The 24,719-nt window shown below is 32.6% G+C and overlaps 1 protein-coding gene across 2 annotated transcripts in view; it reads right to left on the bottom strand.

Annotated features, from left to right (window-relative positions):
- The window catches only part of LOC145292066 (17S U2 SnRNP complex component HTATSF1-like), a 116,066-nt gene that overhangs the window by 79,666 nt on the left and 11,681 nt on the right, over positions 1-24,719 (bottom strand). For both annotated transcript variants that reach the window (XM_080138118.1, XM_080138119.1), the window contains exons 2-6: positions 23,219-23,401; positions 20,172-20,616; positions 14,739-14,941; positions 9,999-10,168; positions 2,537-2,633 (exon numbers count right to left, since the gene is read on the bottom strand). In XM_080138118.1, coding sequence (XP_079994244.1) covers positions 2,537-2,633; positions 9,999-10,168; positions 14,739-14,941; positions 20,172-20,616; positions 23,219-23,368 — 1,065 coding nt within the window. In that variant the 5' untranslated portion in view covers positions 23,369-23,401. The remainder of the gene's footprint in view (positions 1-2,536; positions 2,634-9,998; positions 10,169-14,738; positions 14,942-20,171; positions 20,617-23,218; positions 23,402-24,719) is intronic.

Raw genomic sequence — 24,719 nt, forward strand, 5'->3', positions numbered from 1 at the left:
CTTGCGATGTTAGGCTGTGTATGGTGTTAACTTTGGTCATAATCGTCTGTCTTTCTTTCATCAGATTTTTTTCAATTATTGATTATCGATACTTATCAAAGACATTTTGATACAAAACCTATTTAAGAACACTCCCAGGCACATAAAGTATCATTGTGTGAAATTTCATAAAAAATCAACCTTGTGGCTTTCAAGTTCATAGAGAACAAACTCACTCACACAAAGTTCCTTTTATATAATAGTAGAAGTTACATTACAAGAAAGCTACATTTGAGGAGTTATATAATTAGTGAGAAATGATAAGGCAGATAGAAAAATAAAAGCAGTGAATTTGCGACAAATGAAGCAGGTGTGGCTCAAAGCTTTGTAGAAATACACTTTTTCTTAATTTCCATGTAAATAAAGATGCTATAAAAGAAATTTAGGTTTATATAAGGCACAACAATGCAGAGATGTAACGAATTGACTCAAACAGAAACAACCTAAAATATAATGATGGAACAACTTTATTGATTTAATACATGTGTGTGTGTATATGTATAATTATACACATATATATATATGGTAGCTTCCTTCAGTCCTGACAGACTATGGATTCCCACTGTACGGGTGACTGCGCATAACTTTGGTGATATAATGAGAACCAGTATGTTAACTTTGGTGATATAATGAGAACCAGTATGTGATTATATATATATATATATATATATATATATATATATATATATATATATATATATATATTTAGTAGAAATGGTAATTAATAAAAACTGAAGAAAGTGCTCAATACTGTTGTAGAGCAAATATGCGTTTTATTTTTTATTACCGTATCTTTCTGTTAAGTTACATTATTGTTTCAGCTATCCGGCCGTTTTTTTGGCCGTCTGTAGCTTCCTCAGACTTTTACAGAAAAAGTCTGAGGAAGCTACAGACGGCCAAAAAACGGCCGGGTAGCTGAAACAATAATGTAACATAACAGAAAGATACGGTAATAAAAAAGAAAACGTATATATATAATATATATATAATGTGATTATATATATATTGTTTTATATAGTATTTTACATGTAGTATGTTCTTACTTGCGTCAGGTAGTCAGATGGCATATTCATGATGCTATATTTAGTTATAAAAAAGTAAGTATGAGGATCGAACCCGAACCGTTGAGGCAAAGTTGTAAATTAAAGTGTGAAAAAAAAAAAAGGTGCAACGTTAACCATTGCCCATCTCGAGATGCTAACGGAAGCACGTTTGAATTTATTTAATTACTTGGATTTGGCAGGTGCCCGTTTTAATGAGTTAATGAGGTCAAGTTTGACTGCGGGATTTTTACTTTCCCAAGATGTTATAGGAAAAAGACTAACCCACATGCGGCGAGCAACAAATATTGAATATTTATCTTCCCGAAATCGAGCAAATTAAATAGACAGACGAGCTTCGTTGTTAACTCTGAGATAGTACGATTTATATGTGATATAAAAAGTTTTAAAAAGTTGTGAACCGACCGACCGCTTCTCTGAAAAAAGCCTTTTGTAGACATACAGAAAAAGCGAACACACATATAAACATACATACATTTTCGCTTTTATATTTATAGATTAATAATGCTTCAAGAAAACTACTTTAACCTCTTAAAAATGATTTTTAAGGCTAATTAAGATACTAATCACCCTGTATATACATGCCTGATAAACTCTTTCTTTGGTTGACAGCAGTGACACTCTTCTAGTTACTAATTGCAGAAGTTTCCGAAATGATTCAATTCAATTCTTACTCTTGTAATCACACCAGCACCTGCTCCTTCCTGTGCTCCAATAGTTTCAATACGGTAACAAAATTTCTGAACCATTTCAATAGCCTAGCCATTTAAACATGTTTTCTCAACATCTGACTTATCATTTGTTTTCATTGGCTTAGATTTCTTGCCCACAAACTGATTATCATATTTTAACCTACTCGTCATTCCACTGCATGTATTTTTTTGCGCAACGTTAACAAGCACCAAAAAAGTGCAAGAAGAAAAGGCAAAACAGGCAAAAAGATAGAAACAAAAAACACAAATTTTTAATCAAATTGCAGAGAAAAATAAAATTATGGTTCAAGCTTTGTTGGTTGAAATCCATTTTTAAAATCTTTACATGAACTGACCATGATTACGAATAAATTTTTTTTTTGTAGGTCGACTGAAATATTAATGCATTCAAACGCAGATTCCATGAACAAAAATTCTTTCCCAGAACTGCCCGCCTTTGGAACACTGTTCTGCTGGCCTGCTTTCCAGTTGAATACAACATGGTAGCCTTTAAATCCAGTGTAAACAAGTTCTTGTTGAGCCGTCCCCATAAATAATCAAATTCTGCCCCATTTACGCCAGTAACGATTACTACACTACCACCTTACATTCATTAACCCTTATTCTCAAGTGGCTTTCAAGCCTTGATAAGTGGTGATTCCAAGTAAAAAAAAAGAATCATTTCATGCTAATAAATTTTTTTTTTTTCTAAAACCAGAAAGAAAAAACAGATTTCCTACTTACATCAAATTCTTTTGGCTCAAACATATTCTGTAGCACAACCGTTTTCTCTCGTTTGAAGCGGGCACCACGTAAAGGTTCTGGTCGCCAGTCAAATAATCTTAAAGCAAAGCAAAAAAATGAAAAAAAAAAGGAGAAGAGATTAGAGTCAGAATGTTTTCATCGATGTGAAGTAACATCTTCAACCAAACATTACAAACAACATCTTCATTTAAAGAAAAACATCTCAATTTGAAATAAGAGTAAATATACAAGCAAATGCAAACTCAGATCATAAGTTTTAATTTTCCTTTAAAGAAGATATTTATTTCAAAATATTGATTAGCTAAATTGCATTATCGTCATCATATTCAGTTTAACGTCCATTTTATATACTGGCATACGTTAAATGACTTTAGTAAATTGACTTCCAAGCTAATTTATCTCTGATCAGGTCTTTTTTTATCCCTCTTTCTCTCAAGTATATTTTTATAACTTCACATGTTTTTATTGGCCATTCCTTGCTAACTTAACATGCTACTTCAGTTGTTCTCCATCTTCTAATACTTCCCAGTTGATATTAGAACTAATGCTTTTATCTTATCTTATATATATATATGAAAATTCTAAATTAAGTTATGTAAGATTACGACAAAATTTATTGTTTGAAAAAGGATTACAAATAATTTTATTTACGCTCTTTTGTCAAACAATAAATTTTGTGTAATTCAACATAATTTAATTTAATTCAGAATTTCCATTTATATTATTGCTCTATCTCGTATATTGAGCTTTCTTTATCTGCTTGGGATTGTCTCATAAATATTGATGCTAATATTTATTTTGACTTTAGGTTTACAGTATTATATAATCTGTAATCCTACAGCATTTCAGTATTTCATTTAATCTTTATCTATATATATATATATAACTACTTCATTTACTCACATAAATTAATATACGAAAGTATAAATTTATGCATAAACTTTAAGTATTTACTTCAACAGTGCTCAATATGTAGGTAGACCTAGTTAGTAAGTTATTATATATATTGCGATTAAACTACACTGAATATTCCGCATTTCATCCACTCTAGGATTCTTCAGGCTTATGCGAGAATTTTGTGGTTGTCTTGCGTTTTTTATATCCTAGACTCAATAGAAGGTGCGTATAACTAACCAATCAGCTTTCTAGTATCCACCGCGCCCTTCCTAATCAGCCAATGAGCAGGCACTTACAGGACAAAGGCCCGTTGACCTCCAGTTGACCGGTTCCTTTGTGTGTGCTATTTACCGTAGATATCTAGTGTCTTGATCTGTTTAAAATCTAGGTTAAGTTTTTTTTTTTTAGATGTTAGTTTATATATATATATATATATGTGATAGTTTATGTATATGCATGTTTATTTATTTTTTTATTTGTTTATTTTCTATTGTTTTTGTTAGTTTTAAAATTAATTTGTATCTCTATCCTAGAGTAAATTTTATCCTGTGAACACAGTTGTTCGCTATTTCTCTCCTACAGTTTAATAGATGTTGGGTTCTTTAAAATATAGGATAGGAAATTTTTCATGAAGGCATAATCTACATGGATCGTCTAGGTTTCTACATGTGTTTGCGTGTCTTACTATTTTCCATTCGACTACCGGCAAACTATACATATTTACTATAATCTACAAACACTAGTGTTTCATCTTTCCAGGAATCATCAGTGCAGGGTGTCACGATTAACACCAGTCGAGATATATATATATATATATATAATATATATAGAGAGAGAGACAGACAGACAGACAGATTTACATAATGGATTACTATTCCTATAGTCTTTAGTCCTGAATTTCATGTGATTATATCTATACTTGAATTCATTTTCTGTAGCTCTTTGTATACTTTCTCTTCATTGTTAATATCATTATTTAAGGTTACTTTGGGTGTGTATATATATATATATATATCCCTATGCGGATTGATCTATGTTTTGATTAACCCATTGCCTTAACTGTTTTACATCTAACACAAGAACTCCAAATACATTCTAAGATGGAGTACTGTTGCCACATCTCAGGAGGTGCTTCTCAGAGCACCCTTTCTTACCTTAACAGGATATAAACCAATTTCACAATCTAATGGGTGATGTTCTCTTCTCCTCCACTGTTTCTTTCTCACAGAAAAGCATTGCTAGTCTTTCTCTATTCTATCATTATTTTCATGGCAGGAGCTTTATTGAGCTTCAACCTGTGACCCCACCCTCCTTCCCTATAAAAGATCCACAACAAAAACTTGTCTAGCTACAACCACTGTCACTTTCTCCCTCTGTGTACCTAAAACTAAACAGAACTTCCATGAGCAAAGTTTCTTTCCCAGAACTACTCGTTAGTGGAACACAGTACTATGGGGCTATGTCCCAATTGACTACAACATTACTGTTATCAAGTCCAATGTAAACAAATTTTATGTCATCATACAGGCGTTAGTTTGAGAGCTGCAGCATAGGAGTTCACTTTCTTCTCTTTGGATAGCATGACTAATGAAGCAACTGGGAAGCAGCGTATCTGTGGCAATGCCAATGGACTTTTACATTGGAGATTCTGTCCAGTTGTTAATCCTTATATAATATTAGTCACCATTCAACTGACAATCCATCCATTCCATTAAGCTTTACCCTTAAATAGCTTTTGACCTTGATAAGTGTTGACACTTTAGTCTTAAAAAAAACACTGATGATATTTGAATCTTGTATGCCAATTCTGTAATTTATAACATTATTTAGTCCCACGCAAACAGTAAGATTGGATTTTAAAGACCGTTTCATGTTGTCACGTGTGGATTCACAAATAGAAAAATACAAAACAAATAGTTGCCTCAGAGCTTGGATTTTTATAGTGCTAAAGAGTCATGTATAGACGTTTTTAAGATTAAATCATTTTTTTTTATCATTAAGTTTCAAAGGGATAAAAATTTGGAAAATATAATTAAATAGGTAATCTTGGCATAAATCTTTGGGATCTGAATACTCCGGAATCTATATTATACTGCCTGGGTGCCCAGTGTTTGGAGGTGTGTGTTGAGAAAAAAAAAGTGGTAGTAGGCAGACAGGCTCGAACTCGTGACGCAAAGGCGGAAAAGAAGTGGAAGAAAATCTGACGTCTTACCGCTACTCCACGACGCGACCTAAAGCGTTCAAATTTAACATAGTCAATCAAAAATAAAAGAGGACTTGCAGAAATGGTGTTGCTTTTAAACCTCCCACGAAAGCAAATTAGACACAAGGTCGTTTTTAATGTGGGTGGGAAACCAGCTCCCTCAAAATGGGGGCTCTCTGGCAGTATCCAAATAAATAGTAACTGTCTCAGTATGAAGGGTTTCCCCGACATTGACCAAGGATCAATTTTTTTTTTTTTTGTTTTATTACATTTTCACCCCAAACAAGGCAAATTGCCACTTTGGTGTAGGGGGTTACTATCAGGGGCAACAACTACCGGAGTACTTTGTAGGGATTTGGGCAGCAAGATGTCGATTCACGTTACACTTGAACTTCTGCATGTCAGTACTGTTGGGGAAGCAGGGACCTGGAATGGAATTCCAAAGTCTGGCGGTTCTAGGGAAAAAACTATTGGAGTAGAAAGATCTTCTACATCTAGAGATCTCTACAGTGTGAGGGTGGGAGTTAGCAGCCTGTCGGGTTTGTCGAGGGTGCTCACGTCGTGGGGGCACAAGTGCTTGCAGTTCATCACCACTAAAATACTTGTAGAACAGGCAGAGGGATGCAACATTTCGTCGATGGGACAGAGGCTGATGCTTAGATGCCAGTTCAGGGCCTATCAGGTTTGCGACTCTCTTTTGAACCCTGTCAAGGAGCGAGAGACTAGTAGCAGATGCACCAGCCCAAATGTGACAGCAATACTCCATATATGGGCGAATGGTGGCCTTATAGAGGTACAGGATACTTTCGTGTACCTGGCACGAATCCCAGGCGTTTGCATTCAAATAGTTTCGCTTTATTTATACGAAAAAGACAAACAAACACTGGAGACGACAGCACGGTGGAAATTTTTTTTAACTCGATAAAAAAAAGGAAAGAAAGGATGTCCATTCGCAAATGCAAGATATTACGATTTGGAAAGTATGCGAAAACTTCTCACAGAATCTAACCGACACAAGAAGCCCGATGCAAAAGCCTTTCGTGGACGTACACAAACACTCGCGCCTATTTTGTCGTTTAAATAATATATTTCTATTAGTCTGTCTGTCTGTCTGTTCAACTTTTTCTCAGAAACTATTAGGGATTAATAGAGATTAGTATTTAATACAAAAGTGAGCACAAATTTAACTATATACAACCTTTAATTTGGCATAAAACACTCATTCTAAGTCAATAGCTTATAATTTTTGCACATGTTTTATATTGTAGAAAATGTGAGTTAATCAACATTTGTTTCCCTAAAGCTTTTTACCTACATATTATAATAGCATAAAATATATACTAAAATATACCTTTGTTCAAGGATTGAGTTATGTTTGTAAAATAAATTGTTCTAATTGTTCTAATTAGTCATAATTTATAATTAACCGAACAAGTCACTCATCTCTATGTATTTCACTTGGGCTCCCTCTTACTCTATGTTGATTCAACCACTTCTTAATATTTTTTAATATCTCTATGAGCATTTAGAGAAAGAGTGACTTTCTCTCTTTCCAGCCTTGTTATCTGATTTACATGCATTTGAACATACTACACGAACAAATTGAATAGTAAATAAGTTTCTTTACTTCTATAGAAAACAACTACCAGGCTTCCCAGTTATAAAATATGCTTAAATATATTTTAATTCATGCAGATTTCATATTTATTATTATAGAGTCAATTCTCTATTGATTATTATATTGTACCCAATATAGAGTAGTAGTCACCCAGTATGGTCCAGTTGTAAAACATGCTTAAATATGATATTTTAATGTATGCAGATTTCATATTTATTATTATAGATTCAATATTCTATTGATTAAATCGAAAGCAAAAAAATGGGTCTCTCCAACCTTATTCGTCATCATTTGTTCTAAGTCCATAGCAAAATAAAAACTTTAAAAAATGTTGAAGATATAAATGTATATTTGTGCATACATAGAAATAACATGTTCAGTCAACTTCCAATTTTTTTTCAATTCTGACCCCTTAGCAGCTACTTTTACCAGATAAAAACCAAATCAAATTTGTTCCACAGATCCAAATCCCCTATATAACAAGTTTCAAGTCTGTAGACCTAAAATTGACAGAATAGTTTGATAGAGACTATTCCTCAGACAGATGGACAGACAAGGTCATTTAATGCATCAGCTATATATATATAAAGTAGTAGTGTGTGTGTGTGTACACAACTCTTCTACATCCCACACCACTGGACTGATCATGCCTAAACCTGGCATGATGATGGTCTTCTACCTAGGGATGGTGCACACCATTTTCCAAGGTAACGGTCAAAGTCATAGCTTATGTATATATACTTTCCTACAGCCCACATCACTTGACTGATCATGACTAAACTTGATATGATGATGATCTCCAACCTAGGGATGGTGCATACCATTTGTCAAGGTCAAGATCAGAACTTTGCTGTACATTTGGGTACCCGACTGTACAGCAAAGTCCCGTGCAAAGCGCAGGTATCTTTGCTAGTATTTCTATATAATAATAATAATAACAATATACAAAAAAATGATTTATTATTTTTAGTTGCGGAACAAGTATCTTTTATAGTCAGCTAACATACTTCCTAACTTTCGGTGTAGGGCTATCAGATCTTGTGACAAGACAAATCAGTTCCTTCACTTTTTTTCCCCTGTGCATGTACTCTTTTTTTTTTTTTATTATGTTTTTTTTATCTTTCTTTTTTATTTAAATAATCATTGAAAAGTTTTTTAGGTCTTATTTTAAATAAAAATCATTGAAATTAGTTTTTTGGGGTTTTTTTTTTATTAATTATTAAAAACTTTTTCGCTTTTTTTTTTTTTTTTTAAAGAATTACTGAAATCTTTTTTTAAGTAATGAACTATTTAAAAAGTGTAACTAAAGACTAAACGTTTTATTTTTATCAGTATAATTTTCTTACTTTTTATTGTATGATTTTCAATAATGTCTTTTTCTTCTATTTTATTTCAATAAATCGCTTCACAATAGAAATACTGAAGAAAAATAAAAGTAAAGGAACTGATTTGCCTTGTCACTACTTCCAGTACCGCTCCACTAGAAGTACATTAACTGACTATAACCAGATATGTTAAAGATTATGAATTTTTAAATAAAATCAAAGTACAGTGATACCTTGAGTAATGAATTAAGATACAAAATTTTCAAAATATGATACATCGTATCTATACTTACATTCTAAGATACAATTTTTTTGAGATATGATTTTAAAAATCGCGCAATGCCAAAAAATTATAAAACAAAAATAAAAAATATAAATTAAAAAAAGTGTGCATTTGTGCATGTGTGTGTATTTTAGGCTAGGCTATGCCGTCTCAGCAGCCCATTCTCCCTTCCTCCTCCTTCTAGCTTATTTCATTAGCCATTCATCCCTGTCTTCATAGTTACAATTTTATTATTTTTTTTATTCATCCTTTCTGTTACATTAAGACTTAAATATTAAACATTTAGTAAGTTCATTCAATGTTTTTTAATGTGCATAATCTTGCCCTTATTTCGTTACCACGCTGTGTGTGTGTGTGTGCATGGGAACCTTGCTTCTCTCCCTCCCTCCTTCTTGCATGCATCCTGTATGGTTAGTACAACTCCATTGTTTTATTGTTTTTATTAAAATTTGTTATTATATATCAATTTTTGTGTCATTGCTGTTGTATTTATCTTTCTTTAGTGACTGTTGAGCGCAATTTGAGCCTGTTTTTTGGGGGTAAATTTCTTAACCTTAGAACGGTTTAATTCTGTTTAATTTAATTCAAATGGAAATAATCATTTTAAGATACAATCTTTTTTTAGATCAGTTGGCGGTCATGGAACGAATTAAATTCATATCTCAAGGTATTACTGTAGAATAAATAGTGGTAATGGCTGCATATTTAGTAACTGCTTATCTGTATTAAAACATATAAAATATATATAAAAAACAAACAGTAGAACTCCAGGATACAGCATTAAGAATTAGTAACAAAATACAGTACAGTATACAGTACACATGTATATGTGTACAGTACATTACAGTACACAGGTATATAATCAAATAAGATTATAAATAACACCGTAAGGCGGAGCAAATATCGTAACCAAGGGCCGGAAAAACATTTTATTCCATATTATAACTTGAAAAAAAACATATCGTAGGGCCACCATATCCCGGGGTTCTAATGTATATATAATAAATATAAAACATATATAAAATATCTAGTAACTGCATATCTTTACTAAAACATAAAAAGAAAGAAAGACCAAAAATTAAAATTTACAAAATAATAAAAAAAAAAAATCTCACTTTTCTTGTTTCTCTTTGAATTTCTTCTTTTCTTTGTTGGTTAATTTTCTCTTTTTTTTAGCAGGATCAAAATTGCCTTTCATTTCAAATTTTGCCAACTCTACTTTGACTTTCTTGCCACGTAAATCATAGCCATCCAAGATTTGTAGTGCTAAACTCACAGATTCCGGCTGAAATCAAAAGAGAATTCCTAAGAAATTAGATAAAACACCAAAGAAGGGATCATCTTTATAAAACGAAATTCTGGTTATAGTCAGCTAACGTACTTCCTAACTTCTGCTGTGTCTGCTACCGGATGGGATAACAAAGCAAATCAGTTCCTTCGCTTTTATTGTTCTTCATTATTTCTATCATGAAGCAATTTATTGAAATAAATTCTTTAAAAAAAAAACATAAAACTAATTTCAATAATTCTTAATTAAAATAAAACTGATAAAACTTTTCAATGATTATTGAATAAAAAAAAGAAAAACGCAATAAGAAAGAAATACATGCAGAGGGAAGATATAGGTGTGAGAGAAAAAAAGAGAAGGAACTGATTTGCTTTGTCACTGCTTTGTTACTGGTAGCAGACATACCAGAAGTTAGGATTGGTTAGTTGGTTGTTTTTGTTTTACGGCATATCAACCCTTTTAGATTATTTAATGCCGAATCCAAACATTTTGAAGAAAAATTTTTTAATAGAATATATTTGTTGTTTTCAAATCAGTTTCTATTTAACCCATAGTTAGGGCCTTAACAGGTACTACCACTCCGGGTCAGAGTGGACCTGGGAGCAATGGTAATTAAAGGGTGGCTCCACACTCCCAAAAGCCCGCAAGCTGGGGCCTCACAACTGGATATAGTTTAAGGTCATATCCAGGACTCGGAAGTTAGGAAGCACGTCAAAATTCTCAACCGGACCTGACGTCTGCCTTCACGTTTAAAAGTAAACTTCGGTTACTAACATCTTTCCTAATTTCCGGCGTAGCATTACGGGAAGTGGTGACAAAACAAATAAGTCCATTCACTTTTATTATTCTTCAGTATTTCTATGGTGAAGCGATTAAAATACGAGAAAAAGATATTATTGAAAAATATACAATTAAAATTAACAAAATTAGTAATTTTTTGTACTTTTAATAAGAAAATTTTAAAAATAGGTTTTTATTTTATTTCAAATTTTATAAGAAATATATGTTTATGAAATTATGAAAATAAAAGTTTGTTCTTTTTAATTTTACAAAATACAAGTTTTTTATTTAAGAATTTATAAAATAAATATATGCTAATGAAAGTATAAAAGAATTGACAAAATGTAAGAAAAAAACAGGACACGCACAGGGAAGATATAGGTGTGAAAGACAAAAGCAAAGGAACTTGTGACGGCTTCCAGTAGCATTACGCCGGAAGTTAGGAACTACATTAGCTGACTATAACCTAAATTTCTTTTAAATTTGTTGTAATTCATTAATATTCAATTAATTTAATGGCATATACAATAGCATAATTCAATTCAATTCAACAAATATCCAATTATAAAAGGAAGGAAATATTGACGAGCATGCAACAGCTCTTAGTATATTATTTACTAACAAACGTTTCACTTTTCTCGTTTTTTTTTAAACTATAGCGTTTTTTTCTCCAAAATATGTTACAATCAAAGAAAGTACCTCTATATAGGCGGATACAGACTTACATCCCTTTCTTCTGCAGCCATTTATATATATAAATATTTTTTTTTACAAGGTAGTCACCACTTATCAAGACCCGGAAGCCACTCGGGGATAAGGGTTATTGCGTGTACAGTAATCAATGGGATAGTATCATAGTAATCGTTAATATTGGAGATTTGATAAAGTGTCCTACTTAAGGGGGCGGTTCATCGGGAATTTGTTTATGTTGGACTTGAAGACATCTAAGTTGTAGTCAGGTGGGAAACAGGCAAACAGAAGAGAGTTCCACAGGCGTGTACTTCTAAAACAGAAGCTTTGTTCATGAAATCTACGTTTTGGTTTTGGCACAGAAAATATTATATTCTAAGAGCGACATTTAAAAATCAAAATATTGAATTTCAAGTAAAACAAATGGTGCCTTATGTAATTGTTATGTCACAAAGAGTAGTATATCCAAATTTATGAAAAACGATACGATACAAAAATAATTATTAATGAAAAAAGAAATTTATAAAATCAAGCGATTCTGCTAGATCTGACTACATAAAAAGAAAAAAGAAAAGTTGAGAGGGGAGATAATTATGCTATGAATTTCTGAGAAACGAGCTACTTTTACTAACATCACGTGATGCAAAAGCAATTCAAACATGTCAGACACATTTGTTCCTCATATAAACTTCATCAAAAACTGTTTTTCATTAATAATTATTTTTCTATCTTATCTTTTTCGTAATTTTTGGATATGTTACTCTTTGCGACATGATAATTGCGCAGGTATCGTTTGTTTTACTTGAGATTCCATATATAGATTGCACTCTTACTATACAGAAGCACTGTAAATAATTTTAAGTTAAAGTATTTTTTGGTTAGTTGGCATATCAACCCTTTTCGGGTTATTTAATGCCGAATCCAAAGATTTTGAAGAAAATTTTTTTAATAGAATAGATTTAATTTCGGGTTATGGCATATCAACCCTTTTCGGGTTATTTAATCAGAGTGGACCTGGGAGCAACAGTAATTAAAGAGTGGCTCCACACTCCCAAAAGCCCACAAGCTGGGGCCTCACCACTGGATATAGTTTAAGATCATATCCAGAACCAAAGTATTTTTTGGAAGAAATTAAAATGAGTTACATTTTATTTTCCTTAACAACATGCTGCAACAGTCGACGAGAAAAACTGAGAAACTATAATCAAATATTTATTTTGTAAAGAGAAATCAAATTAAAAAGAAAAAAATATTTACTTTTTAAAATCATGTTTTTTGTTTTTTTTTATAGTATGTATTTTTAATAATAAATGTTTCTGAATTTTTATTTGTGTTTAACACTTATCATTGACTAGTTTTTGACCTTGAAATAGTATTTTTTTTAACCTCTTATATCAAGTGGCTTTATGCTTTGTCTGGAACTATTTTCACATATATATATATATATAATATTCACTGATGAGCTGTGAAACAGCGAAACAGTACTGTATATATATTGTTTTAAATATAATGTGCGGAAGTCTCTTGAGAGCTCTTTCAGCTATCATCTCATCAGGAGAAAATCGATAGCGTAAAAATAATTCTATGTCGAAAGTAAAGAGTTCTGATGGGGAACTATTGAATGTGCCAAAAATTACAGGGACACGAAAATAAAGTTTATTAACGTTTAAAAAAACAATTAAAATGATGACACAATTAGGGGGGGGGGGAACGGGAGAAAAGATTCACAGTTCCCCAAAGAGAAACAATGCGCATTGTACAATACGCATGAACATGATATTTTAATTTATGCAGATTGCGTATGTATTATGGAATCAATCTTCTATTGAATATTATATATTACGAGGAATAATTTTTTAAATAATAATGATCATGTCTCTCATCAAATTCCGTTTGTGCTTGTTTACAATATCACGTCAGCTGATATTTGGGCTTGGCGATGAATGCCCTGGAAAAATCACTTCTAATTACTGTTTTCTTTTAAAATATGCTAACAAAGAAATGATTTGTGGCAATTTTAAATTGTTTTAAATCGTACCTCTTCTTTTATTGTAAATTCAACTCAGTAATAAGAAAAGATTTAAATAAAATGGTGAGGTAGACCTGGGCTGGAACAGGGGATCATTCGATCTGTAGTCGAATGCTCTACCAATGAGCTATATCTCCAGAAGAAATGATTTGCAAAGATTTTATTATCTTCCTTGCTAGTGTAACGTAAAAAATTCCCCTGTAAAAATTCTTTTTTATATATAAGAAAGAAAGACTATTTTTAGGATTAGATTTTTTCGATTTTTGATACTGATCAAATGAATTTCTGTACAAAACATATCTAAGAACACTGCCAGACATAAAAAAGATAGGCTCAGCCCTTTCGGAACATATGAGGAAGAAACTCACACACATAAAGTGACTTTTATATAATAGTAGATAAAAAAATATATATATATATATATGAAACTACGAGTTAAAACGGAAAACTATCTTCACATAACACCAAAAGATGGAGGAAGTGAGGAGGCATGGCTTTGGAAATCTTTTTACTCAAATACGATGTTCAGCATGTTAAATATACCTTTTGTTGTAAAAGTCTAATGGATAAACATGTTAAGAAGTTGATGGTGACAGGATATTTTTATGGAAACATAAATCGTAAAATTGCCTACTCATCAATGAAACAGCTGTAATGGAAAAAATCCAGGAAATAAATGAAGGTTATAAAAAAGAACATGTGAGTCTTTGAATTTTCAACAAAATTTTACATATATATATATATATATATATATATATATATATATATATATATATATATAAATGCAAGAAAACATTTCTATGGTTTATTGATTCATTATTTGCATATTTAATGTTTTAGATGGTGGAAGGAGATAAGAAGTGGTAAGAGGAAGGAAGGAGTAGGAGGAGGATAGAAAAAAGAGTAAGAGAATGAGGTAAATGAATAAGAAAGAAAAGGCAAGAAAAAAAAAACAAGCAATGTGAAAGAAGAAGAAAAGAAAAAAATTGGACAATATACCAACGTTGACTCATCAGGTGATCTAGTCCTATAAAATACATTTGATGACAGTGGATAAAATCAACTCACCTTTATATAACAACACAATCCATCTCCTTTTGGTTGGCCATTTTCATCTTTGTACAATTTTATTTTTGGAGTGCGTTTTTTCGGATCAAACATTATCAGACCACATTTCTTCATGAATTCCGTAAATTCCTCATCTGTTATGTCGAGCGGAAGGTTGGACACATAGACATTCATGTTGTGCTTATCTTCAACATCAAACCAGCCTGGAAAAAAAACATAACGATAAAACCTTGATTAATTACAAGACAGTGATAAAATTCAGCATTACAAAAATCATAAGTCTATTCTGTAATGCAGTGGTGACATTTAAGAAGTGTATATATATATATATATATATATATATATAAAATCTTGATATTGAAAATTTATTCAAAATTTCAACAATTAAACTTATAAGGAAGGTATACAAAATTTTAGTTATTTGACAAGGAATACAAATAAAACAATTCTTCTCATCAGAGGGAAGAGGTTTGTAAAATATACAATAAATTTTGCAGGTTAATAGATCACAGAAATGGGTGTGTTGAAAATTCATTGGGAGAAAATGTAAATATAAATGTCCAGGGTAGATTGGAGCTTCAAGAAAAATGATCAGGTTGTGGATAAGTCACAATATGCAACATTTTTTTTTATTAATAACGGATCAAGGAAAAAAAGGGTGTTAAAACAAAGATACCAAATGAAATCAGGAAAAGGGGTTGTGAGAGAAAAAGAGAGAAAAATGAAAAAGAGAAATAAGAGTAAAAGAGAGGAAGAAAGGATATCAAAAAATCAAGAGAAGGGAGAAAGAGATATAGACATAGATGAGGGAGGAGGCGAGAAAGAAAGGGGATGGGCCATGTAGAAGGTCATCTTTCTAAATCTATTTTTAGAATAGGTAGATATAGGTCAGAAACAGGAAACTAATTCAGGTTGAATAATTTTAATGCAGAATTATAAATTATAAATGTATGCATGTAAATAGATAAATGTATATGCACACAGATATAAAATATATATATATATATATATATATATATATATATATATATATATATATATATATATATATAAAAATAAAATAATGTGAAATAATATAGGAAAAAATGTGAGACTAAAGGGAAAAAACTAGTGCACAAGCAATAGGGATACGGAAGGGCTTTTAGTTTCACAAAAAAAAAAAAGTGGGGGTAATAGAAGATATCTTTTATATTGATTAAATTTATAGCTGTAGGTTTAAGAGGTGAGCTAAGTAATTTCGAATTGATTATATTTGAATTTTTTTATGTTTACATTGGGAAATAAGTTCACTCTAAGAGTTAATTAAGTTGATACTTTGGCCAAAAGTAATTATACTTATAACTTCAGATATGCACTTAGACTTCTTAGACTTAGACTTCTTAAGAATAGCCCAATTTATAGAGAAAGGGATGTTTTTAGATTTAAGTTTGTGAATTTCTGTTAGGATTTGGGGTTGGATTATGGTTTAATTTAGGGTTGTTATAATTAGCAATAGTAGATTCAATTTGTACTGAAATATTTTGACCTATATTCAGAGGTGACATTTGAGTATTATAAGTGTCTTGAGAAAAATGAAGCGGGTTATTATTATTAATGCTATGATATCTATTATTATTGTTGCCATCATTACTATATTCATCAGTATTGATACTATTTGTGTTGTTGGTTGTGACGTTATTTGTGGGAGAAACGATCAGTGGATGGGCTGATTCATTAATTAGAGTTGTATTTTGAGTAGTAGATGGATGGGGGATTTCTGTCATTGGCGGATTATTTGTAACTATTGTAGGGGTTTTTCAAGGTAACAGTAACAGTACATGAATATATGACATCTTTGTGGATGCAATCATTTTGGAGTGGGCAGTTTTGCTTATTGTTACAATTGCAGTTAGTTTTGGCATTAAGGGGAAGGGGATGGTCTGAGATAATTTAATTTTTTTTGTTATGAGATGCTATTATCGTTTGTGCTAGGTTAGGCATTGTAGAGTAGGAAATTTTAATAGCATCTTTATTAAATACGGTGCTATATTCATGCGGTTGCTTAAAAGAATTTTCTACAATATTAAAAAATTCTTTTGGTATATTTGTTTTGACATTTGAGCTGAAGGGGGGATTAAACCAAATATTTTTCTTTTTTCTAGGACAGTTGCAGAGGTTTAGCTTGTTATTATATATATATATATATATATATATATATATATATATATATATATTCATGGTGTTAAGACGCCTGCATCTTTGAACATCCAAATATATATAACTTTCGAATTGAACCCTTTATTTCAACCACATGGTTAGGTTCTGTTAAATTAGAGATAGAGTCAGTCAGCAATATACATATATTGCATGTAACAATCTTCCGGAACCTTTAATAATATGTGGGGATTTGTTAAGAATTTCAAAGCCAAAAATGACTTTATTTAACATTTTAAATGCTTTCAAATTTCCATTCAAATTTTGAAGGATCACAAAATAATTCTTTTTTTTTTTCAACTATACTATTAGGAAAAGATTAACTTCCTTACAAAAAAATTAAAATACACTGTGGTGGATTAAATTTCATCATTAAATTAATTTTTTTAAATATGGCTGTTTTTACATTTTTGTTTTATTTTATGCAAAATTATTAACTTCAATAAATATTTGTTTAAAGTCTCATCTCAAAGGATTCCAAAGAATAAAAAAAATAAATAAAATATAAATAAATATTCGATTAATAGTAATTAAAAAATAATTCAATGTGTAATTATCAAAGTCACGTTGACACAAAAATCACACATGCTCAGTGTTTGTTTGATTGATATGCCTTTACAAAAGGAAATGTGTTTCTTACGTGTTTATTATTAAAAGTGGAATTTTATTTTGTCGCAACTCAATAACAAACAAGTGTTCTGTGCATCATTTGGACTACTGTCTGCATCTTGGTTATTTCTATAAAGTTTTGGCCAATATAACCTGTGGAGTGCAAAGTCACCCTCTATGTGAGTAGAGGAATAGTGTAATTAGGTTGCTTGGTTCTCTGAGCCAAGAATGAATACACAGATTTGCCGATATTATAATTTACAACCGATATACATTTATTTACAGCAAACGTTACAAAAGTAGTAAGAAACAGTTCGATACCAAAGAATATGTAAGAAAAAATTACTTGCATGAGTCTTTTGAGAGTCTCTTTGTGGGAGTATGAATGTCTTTTGTATGCAATACAGGAGCATGGTGTTAAGATGCCTGCATCCTTGAACATCCAAATAAAAAAAAGAGAGCGAGAGAAGTAAAGCGGATACGGATGCAAGGTGCTATGCCCTCTCGAGGCAAAAATTAATTATGTTTACCTTAATGTCACAGGTTTGTGTCCGTGTGTTCGCTGGTGTGTGGAAACGCAGTTCCCACAAACCTCCAACTTTCTTCAGGGGCATCATTTTAAACTGAGAATCTTAATGTTTAACTTGAGAACCAATCAAAACTTTCGAATTGAACCCTTTATTTCATCCACATGGTTAGGTTCTGTTAAATCAGAGATAGAGTCAGTCAGTAATTTCTGAAAGAGTAGAATTTTCAGACAACTACCAACCTTAAACATAGTTGGAGTCAGCAACTTTTTAAGAAGTCAGATTCAGCTGTTTTAAAGTTGATTCTCAATCTCAAAGTTAGAGAATCGGGTTGGTTGTTTTTGTTGGTTGTTTTGTTTTACGGCATATCAACCCTTTTCAGGTTATTTAATGCCGAATCTGGTGATTTTGAAGAACGATTTTTTAATATAGTATATTTGTTTTTCAAGTTGTATACTATTTAACCCATAGTTGGGACCCTAACAGGTACTACCACTCCGGGTCAGAGTGGACCTGGGAACAATGGCAATTAAAGCTGGGGCCTCACCATCGGATATAGTTTAAAGTCATATCCAGGACCTAGAGAATCGGGATCAGAAATTTCTGAAAGTTGAGTTCAGCATTTTTTAAGTTGATTCTCCGCCTCAGAGAAAAAGAGTCAGATTCAGTAATATTTGCAGAAGCCAAAGAAAAAGTAAGACTCCTGACACATTTTAGACGTGATGAAAGGGCAGATTCAATTCTTGGACCTGTGTCAACAATCACACCACTACCTCACACATTAAATCAGCATAATTTCAAAACTTCCCTCATGTCATACTGTTGTTATAAGGTGCTGTATGTCAACACTTGATAACGACAATTATAATAACAAAATTAGCGTATGGTAACAAGAAAGACACACAGGAATATTAAGTCTAAAAATTTATTATAAAGAAACAAAATGGTTAAAATTGTCTCTTGTTGTCAGGATATTCCCGAGAGGAAGGAAATTATTAATATCTTTGATATTAAGCTTTTTTGAAAATGAAGAGGATTAGTAATGTCTTATTGTCAGGAATCCCAAAAGAAAGATGGGTTAAAATTGTTCTTGTCGCTGTATCTTTATTGTGCATAAAATGTAAATGTTAGGTTCGGCACAGAGACAAGGGAAGCAGTATTAGCTGGGTGTTGTATAGACTGTATGCTGGTATCGCAAACTAGCAGGCTCCTGCTGCTATGGGAAAGAAGCGTAAAGATGTTCAGGCTAACTGCTGCTGCTGCTGTTAGAGAAAGAGTAATCCATACGAGTCATCCAGACAAGCTCCGTCACAAACTACTGCCGCCAGCTAATGACCCAAACCTTAATGTACTGCGCATGCGGACTTAGCTGAAGACAAACAATTTGTGTTGCTGTCAGAGGAAACATTTTGCTGTCAGTGTGTTGCAATGTCACGATTAGCCTTGTTATAAGAGAATGTTTGTTTCCCGGAGTCCGCATTTGTTTGTTTCCATTTAAACTTGGTGTCTATGAATGAATTTAAACTGAGTTTGTCACTTGTGGCATTTTCATAATTATTCTTGTTATCATATAGACTTGTATCCTATTTGATGAAATCTGAGTGTCTTCCTCTTCTTAGCATAGCTATTTCCTTGGCAATGTGTTATGCCAGATAATTCATTGCTAGAATGAACTGTGTATCGTAATGGAAGGATGGGTACAAGAAGCATGGTTTCCAATACCTTAACGTGTTGTTAACAATTGATCAAATAGTGTAGAGTAAACACAAGGCGCCGTCATTGTTGTTTATATATTGATATTATTGTGTTAATGGCTGTTCCTGCTAATAAAAGCTATGTCCTGCTATCTCTGCTGTTACAGCTTGGCTCCTGCTGATACAATCTGTGTTATGGTGTTGTTTACATGTAATTATAGGCGCGATGGAGATCATATATTTCGCAATATAACACTCATTTGGGGGCAAATAAATACAATTATCTTGATTGTTGATGAGTTGAATAATTGAGTGGGCATCTTTTACAGTTATAATACAAGTCATCAAATTACAAAAAGAAATAAAAAGAAATAATAAGAAAAAATCATCAACAAAAATGAAATACTAACCCAAGTCCTCAGTTGTTCTTTTACCAGGGGGGTTCAGAGGAGTTTTTGCTTTCTCCGAAGTTTGGTTTGATTCACTTGTGCTACTCTGCTGTTCTTGTTTAGGCACAGCATCTGCAGTAGTTTGGTCTTCCACTTGCTGCTGCTGCTGTTGTTGTTCTTGCTGTTGACAATATTGCTGATAGTAATAATAGTAATAATTGTAGGATGGATCGTTTTCATCTGCAGCATCCTTGCCATCACTGTTCTGCCGCTGTTGTTCATAGTAATTCTTACAATATTCAAAGTATTCCTTCCACTGTTTCGCATTCTCATCACTGTCCTCTGCAGATAGTTGCGATTCACTGGAAGCAGCAGGTTTCTCTGATTGCTCCGAACTTTCCGTATCTCCTGAATTAGCATACGTGCCATAGTTCATTTGATATTGTGCTATGAAATCATCATCAATCTGTTAAAAAACAAAATTTTAGTTTTCAAAAAGAAAAGCAGTTTGGTGCGTCTTGACATTGGTTATCTTTTAAACCAATGCATTTCAGGTGAATACTTACCTATAATGGCAAAATTAGTAAAAATTTTTTTAAAAAATGATCCAATAGATGATGTGCTAGAAGTATTTTTAATAAAAAAGCAGTCACAATTATGTTCCCAGAGAGCGTATTTAAAGACGGCGGACTCTTAATTTAAGTCAAGGGTTATCTCCCTTGTTTCTCACAAAATTTGGCTGCACAACTGATTCACAGTAAAAAATATAATAAAACTCAATAATTGTATTTTTACTTGTAATTAGTTTTTTACTGGATCATTTTTCATAATTTTTTAAATTTATACTATTTTCACCATGACACATAAGTACGTGATAATGTTTTCACCTGAAATGCTTTCGTTGTTGATCACAAATGTAAAAAAGAATTGAAAATTTTAATTAAAAAAAAAAAAAAACCGTCCTTACATTACTACTGTAACAAAGAAGCACACCAACTTCACGTGAAGAAGAAAGTTTTATAGGAATATCAAATTCACACACGATTCCCGGTCAGTTGTATATCCCAGTCAGGAAAATAGCAATATTAGCTTTTTGCAGGAAACTGTTGATGTCCTCCTACATACAGCACCTGGTATTCCCAAATGGTTACCCCTCTGACCAGGCTCGTTTCCTTTACTAGCAAATATGTGATCACCAACCATTTATAATATAAAAACGAAAATGTGTGTGCGTTTGTGTGTGTGTGCAATTTTTTTGTATGTCTGGCAAAGGCTTCTGGGGGGAGTTCTCGCGGGGGGGGGGGGGCCTTTCTTAGAACTTTTTATATACTTATTAGATTGTAATATCTCTGATTTACAAAAGGAGGTTGCGTCTACATTTATTTTCATCGACTTATCGGGAACTGTTTTCCCCAACATCTTGTGGAGCGTAAAGCTTAACTGGCTTGAAGCCAAAGTTAAATGCGTCATTTTCTTCTCCTATGGTGTGATGTTTGACCTCGTTAAATTTACGCACCTGGGTGAACTCATTCACTTAACATCTTAATCGCTAAATCTAAATGTCTTTCACTTCCTTTGTCGTCGTAGCGCAGCGGTTAAGACCTCAGGTTTTCTGCCTTCGCATCACAGGTTCGAACCTGCCTGCCGACTAACACTTTTTTCCCCCCCCTTTTTTTTTCCTCCACACACACCTCCAATCACCCGGGCAACGCCAGGCATCCACACTAGTCCATAATATAAATCTCACCTGTCTGTTTAAATGTATGTATGTTTGTATGTCTGCCTAAAACTGTCGACAGATGCAACAAATTTTCACAAGATCGGCATCATTTTGAAGTTCGGCGTCTCGGATGACAAATATCGAAAAATTGGCCAAAAGCATTAATTCCTTCACTCTTAACTGAGCAGTTTTCTGTCGATTTTTTGCGAGCCATTTTTGCAAGAAATCGTATCGGTTGGATTGACTTTGCCTAATTTTAACGTTCTGAAATTCAGGTCGCGTCATGCAGTAGCGGTAAGACATCAGCTTTTCTTTCACTTTCTTTGTCGCCTGCACGGCATTAGTTTAAGCCTGCCTGCCTACTACCAATTTTTCTTTTTGCTCACCACACACCTCCAAACACCCGGGCTAGTGTAAAAATAAAAAAACAGAACATTATATATTTTCTGATCCATAAGCCATGATCACATCATCATCATCATATTCGGCGTAATGTCTGTTAATGCTGGCACGTGTTGGACTGCTTTTAGAAACTAATTTTCAAGGAAAGCTAACTTTGGCTAGGTCTTTATTTACCTCTTTTTTTCTCTCAAATTCATCTTTATCATTTCCTCCCATAGTTTACTTGGCCATCCACTTCCAACCAATTCTGCTACTTCAACTGTTCTGTATCTATCAATCCAAGAACTTTCAATATGACTATACCAACAAAGTCTCCTATCCTGCACATCTTCCTTTGGGGGTATCATATCCAAGCCAGTCTTTATTTACTTGACTCTCCATGAAGGCAGCATTAGATACAAGAAGATGTAGAACAATTAAAGTAGCAGGTTATGGAAAACATGAGAGGTAGTGATAAATGTGGAGTTGAGAGAGACGGACGGAGAAATGAATACCGAGGTACAGTTTCGAAACCATCCAACACATGCCAGCCTATAAAATGGGCAAAAAAATTTTGACAATGAGAATTTTATTGCTGAGCATGATTCATTTCGAATGAATCAAAAGATTATTGTTGGCATTCGTTTCCCCTGACATCTTTCTAGTTAGAATGTTTGCTAGAAAGACGTTGTGTAATTTACGAGAAGGACCATCAGGTTGCATACATCTCTAAATGAAAGTGTTTCTGCGGCATGAAGAGGATTCAAACTTAGCACATCCAGGCAAGTTCATGTCATTAATCAATTAACCACCATCCCTGGTGCTGATGATGATGATGGTGGAAAAGTGTAGCATTTTGCGTGATGCGAACAGTGTCATGCTAAACCCATTCCTTTTAGAGGCTGACAGCACTTGAGCGCTGAAATTCAATTTGTTCCAAAAACTTCAGGAAATTTTTTCTTCTTACCTTTGGTACATAAGCCTTTTGTTTGTGATCCCATTCATATACGGTACCATCTTTGTCCGTATATGTGTCGACTGTGCAGTTTGTCTTAAATACATCTTGTTTTTCTAATTCTTGAAGTCGTAATTGTTCTTCAAAATCAGTGTCCCCCATCTGTTTCCAATTCAGGTAAGGGTCATCAGATTTCTAGAAATGATATACAAATAAAATTTAGAAAAATGAAATAACATTTCACATTCAAATCCCTCCCCTCTGCATCCACCTCAAAATTAATCTTGAACTTATTTATACAAATAGAAATAAAAGTAATTCTTGAATAGTCAATAACAATACTCATTTAAGATGAAATAGGTTATTTCATATTTCCAATAAATATATAATAAGAAATTCTATAATAAAAAGTATAAAGAAAATTGTTTTAAAATAAAGTTAAATATAATCATTAAATCCTACAGAACCTGAACAAGATTATATACATATATATATATATATATATATATATTTCTGTGAAAATACCAATCCTTATTTAAGAAGCTCAGTTTACAGTTTCTCTTCCCATTTTCGGATTTTTAATCATGTCAAAATGCACTTTATCTCCTTTTGATGGATTGATTGTTGCTATTTCTTCTGATATGTTACGGGCAAAATAAAATCACTGATTGATATAATAATTAAGTGATTGATTTTGTGCTACAAAAAGATACTGTCAAGAATTGTAAATGTCAACTGAATTAAAGGAATAAATTGTAAGATGATCAACATCATGAACTTTGGAATATAGACTTTTGTCATTCATTCATTATATATATATATATATATATATATATATATATATATATATATATATATAGGGTGTCTCAGAAACTGCGCACATCAAGTAGGTTTTAATAAAAATACAAATAATATCTATTTTCTTCCTCATTAATTTAACAGATGAACGATTTTAGTACGCAACAGATTTGAGATTTTTCCAAAGAAGAAAGTTAAGGGAGACAGATTTGATGATCAGGATGGCCACTCCATGGAGATCAGTGCATGATGTTCAACTTCTCAGACACTCTCTCTCGCTAATATATATATATATATATATATATATATATATATATATAGATAGATAGTGCGAATGAACTCTTTTTCTGGGTCAATAGCCAACTAGCACAGTGTATATTTGTGTGTGTGTGTGCGTATATGTGTATTGGGGTGGAGAGGACTCCCGTAAGCCGTGGTGAAGGCAACCTTTCTAGGAGAAGCAAATCTCTGATTTAAAAAACAAAGCGAGAGACCAGTACCCGCATTAAGCTGGCCTGCAGTTTAATTTGTTGCTGGCTATCTTGCTCTTGCTTGTTGCTGGATCTCAACATTTTGGACCGAGAGAGAGAGACTTAGCTGTCGTACAAAGCAAAGACTCTGTAACATCATATTTGTATAGATACTCCCTCAGACATTTGGGCTCATGGATCTTAAATGTCTGAGGGAGTGGCACTCGTCTGACAAGACGTTGCAA

The sequence above is a fragment of the Euprymna scolopes genome, chromosome 13 (assembly GCF_053919585.1).
Source record: "Euprymna scolopes isolate OS-2025 chromosome 13, ASM5391958v1, whole genome shotgun sequence".
In the NCBI taxonomy this organism is placed as follows: Eukaryota; Metazoa; Mollusca; class Cephalopoda; order Sepiida; family Sepiolidae; genus Euprymna; species Euprymna scolopes.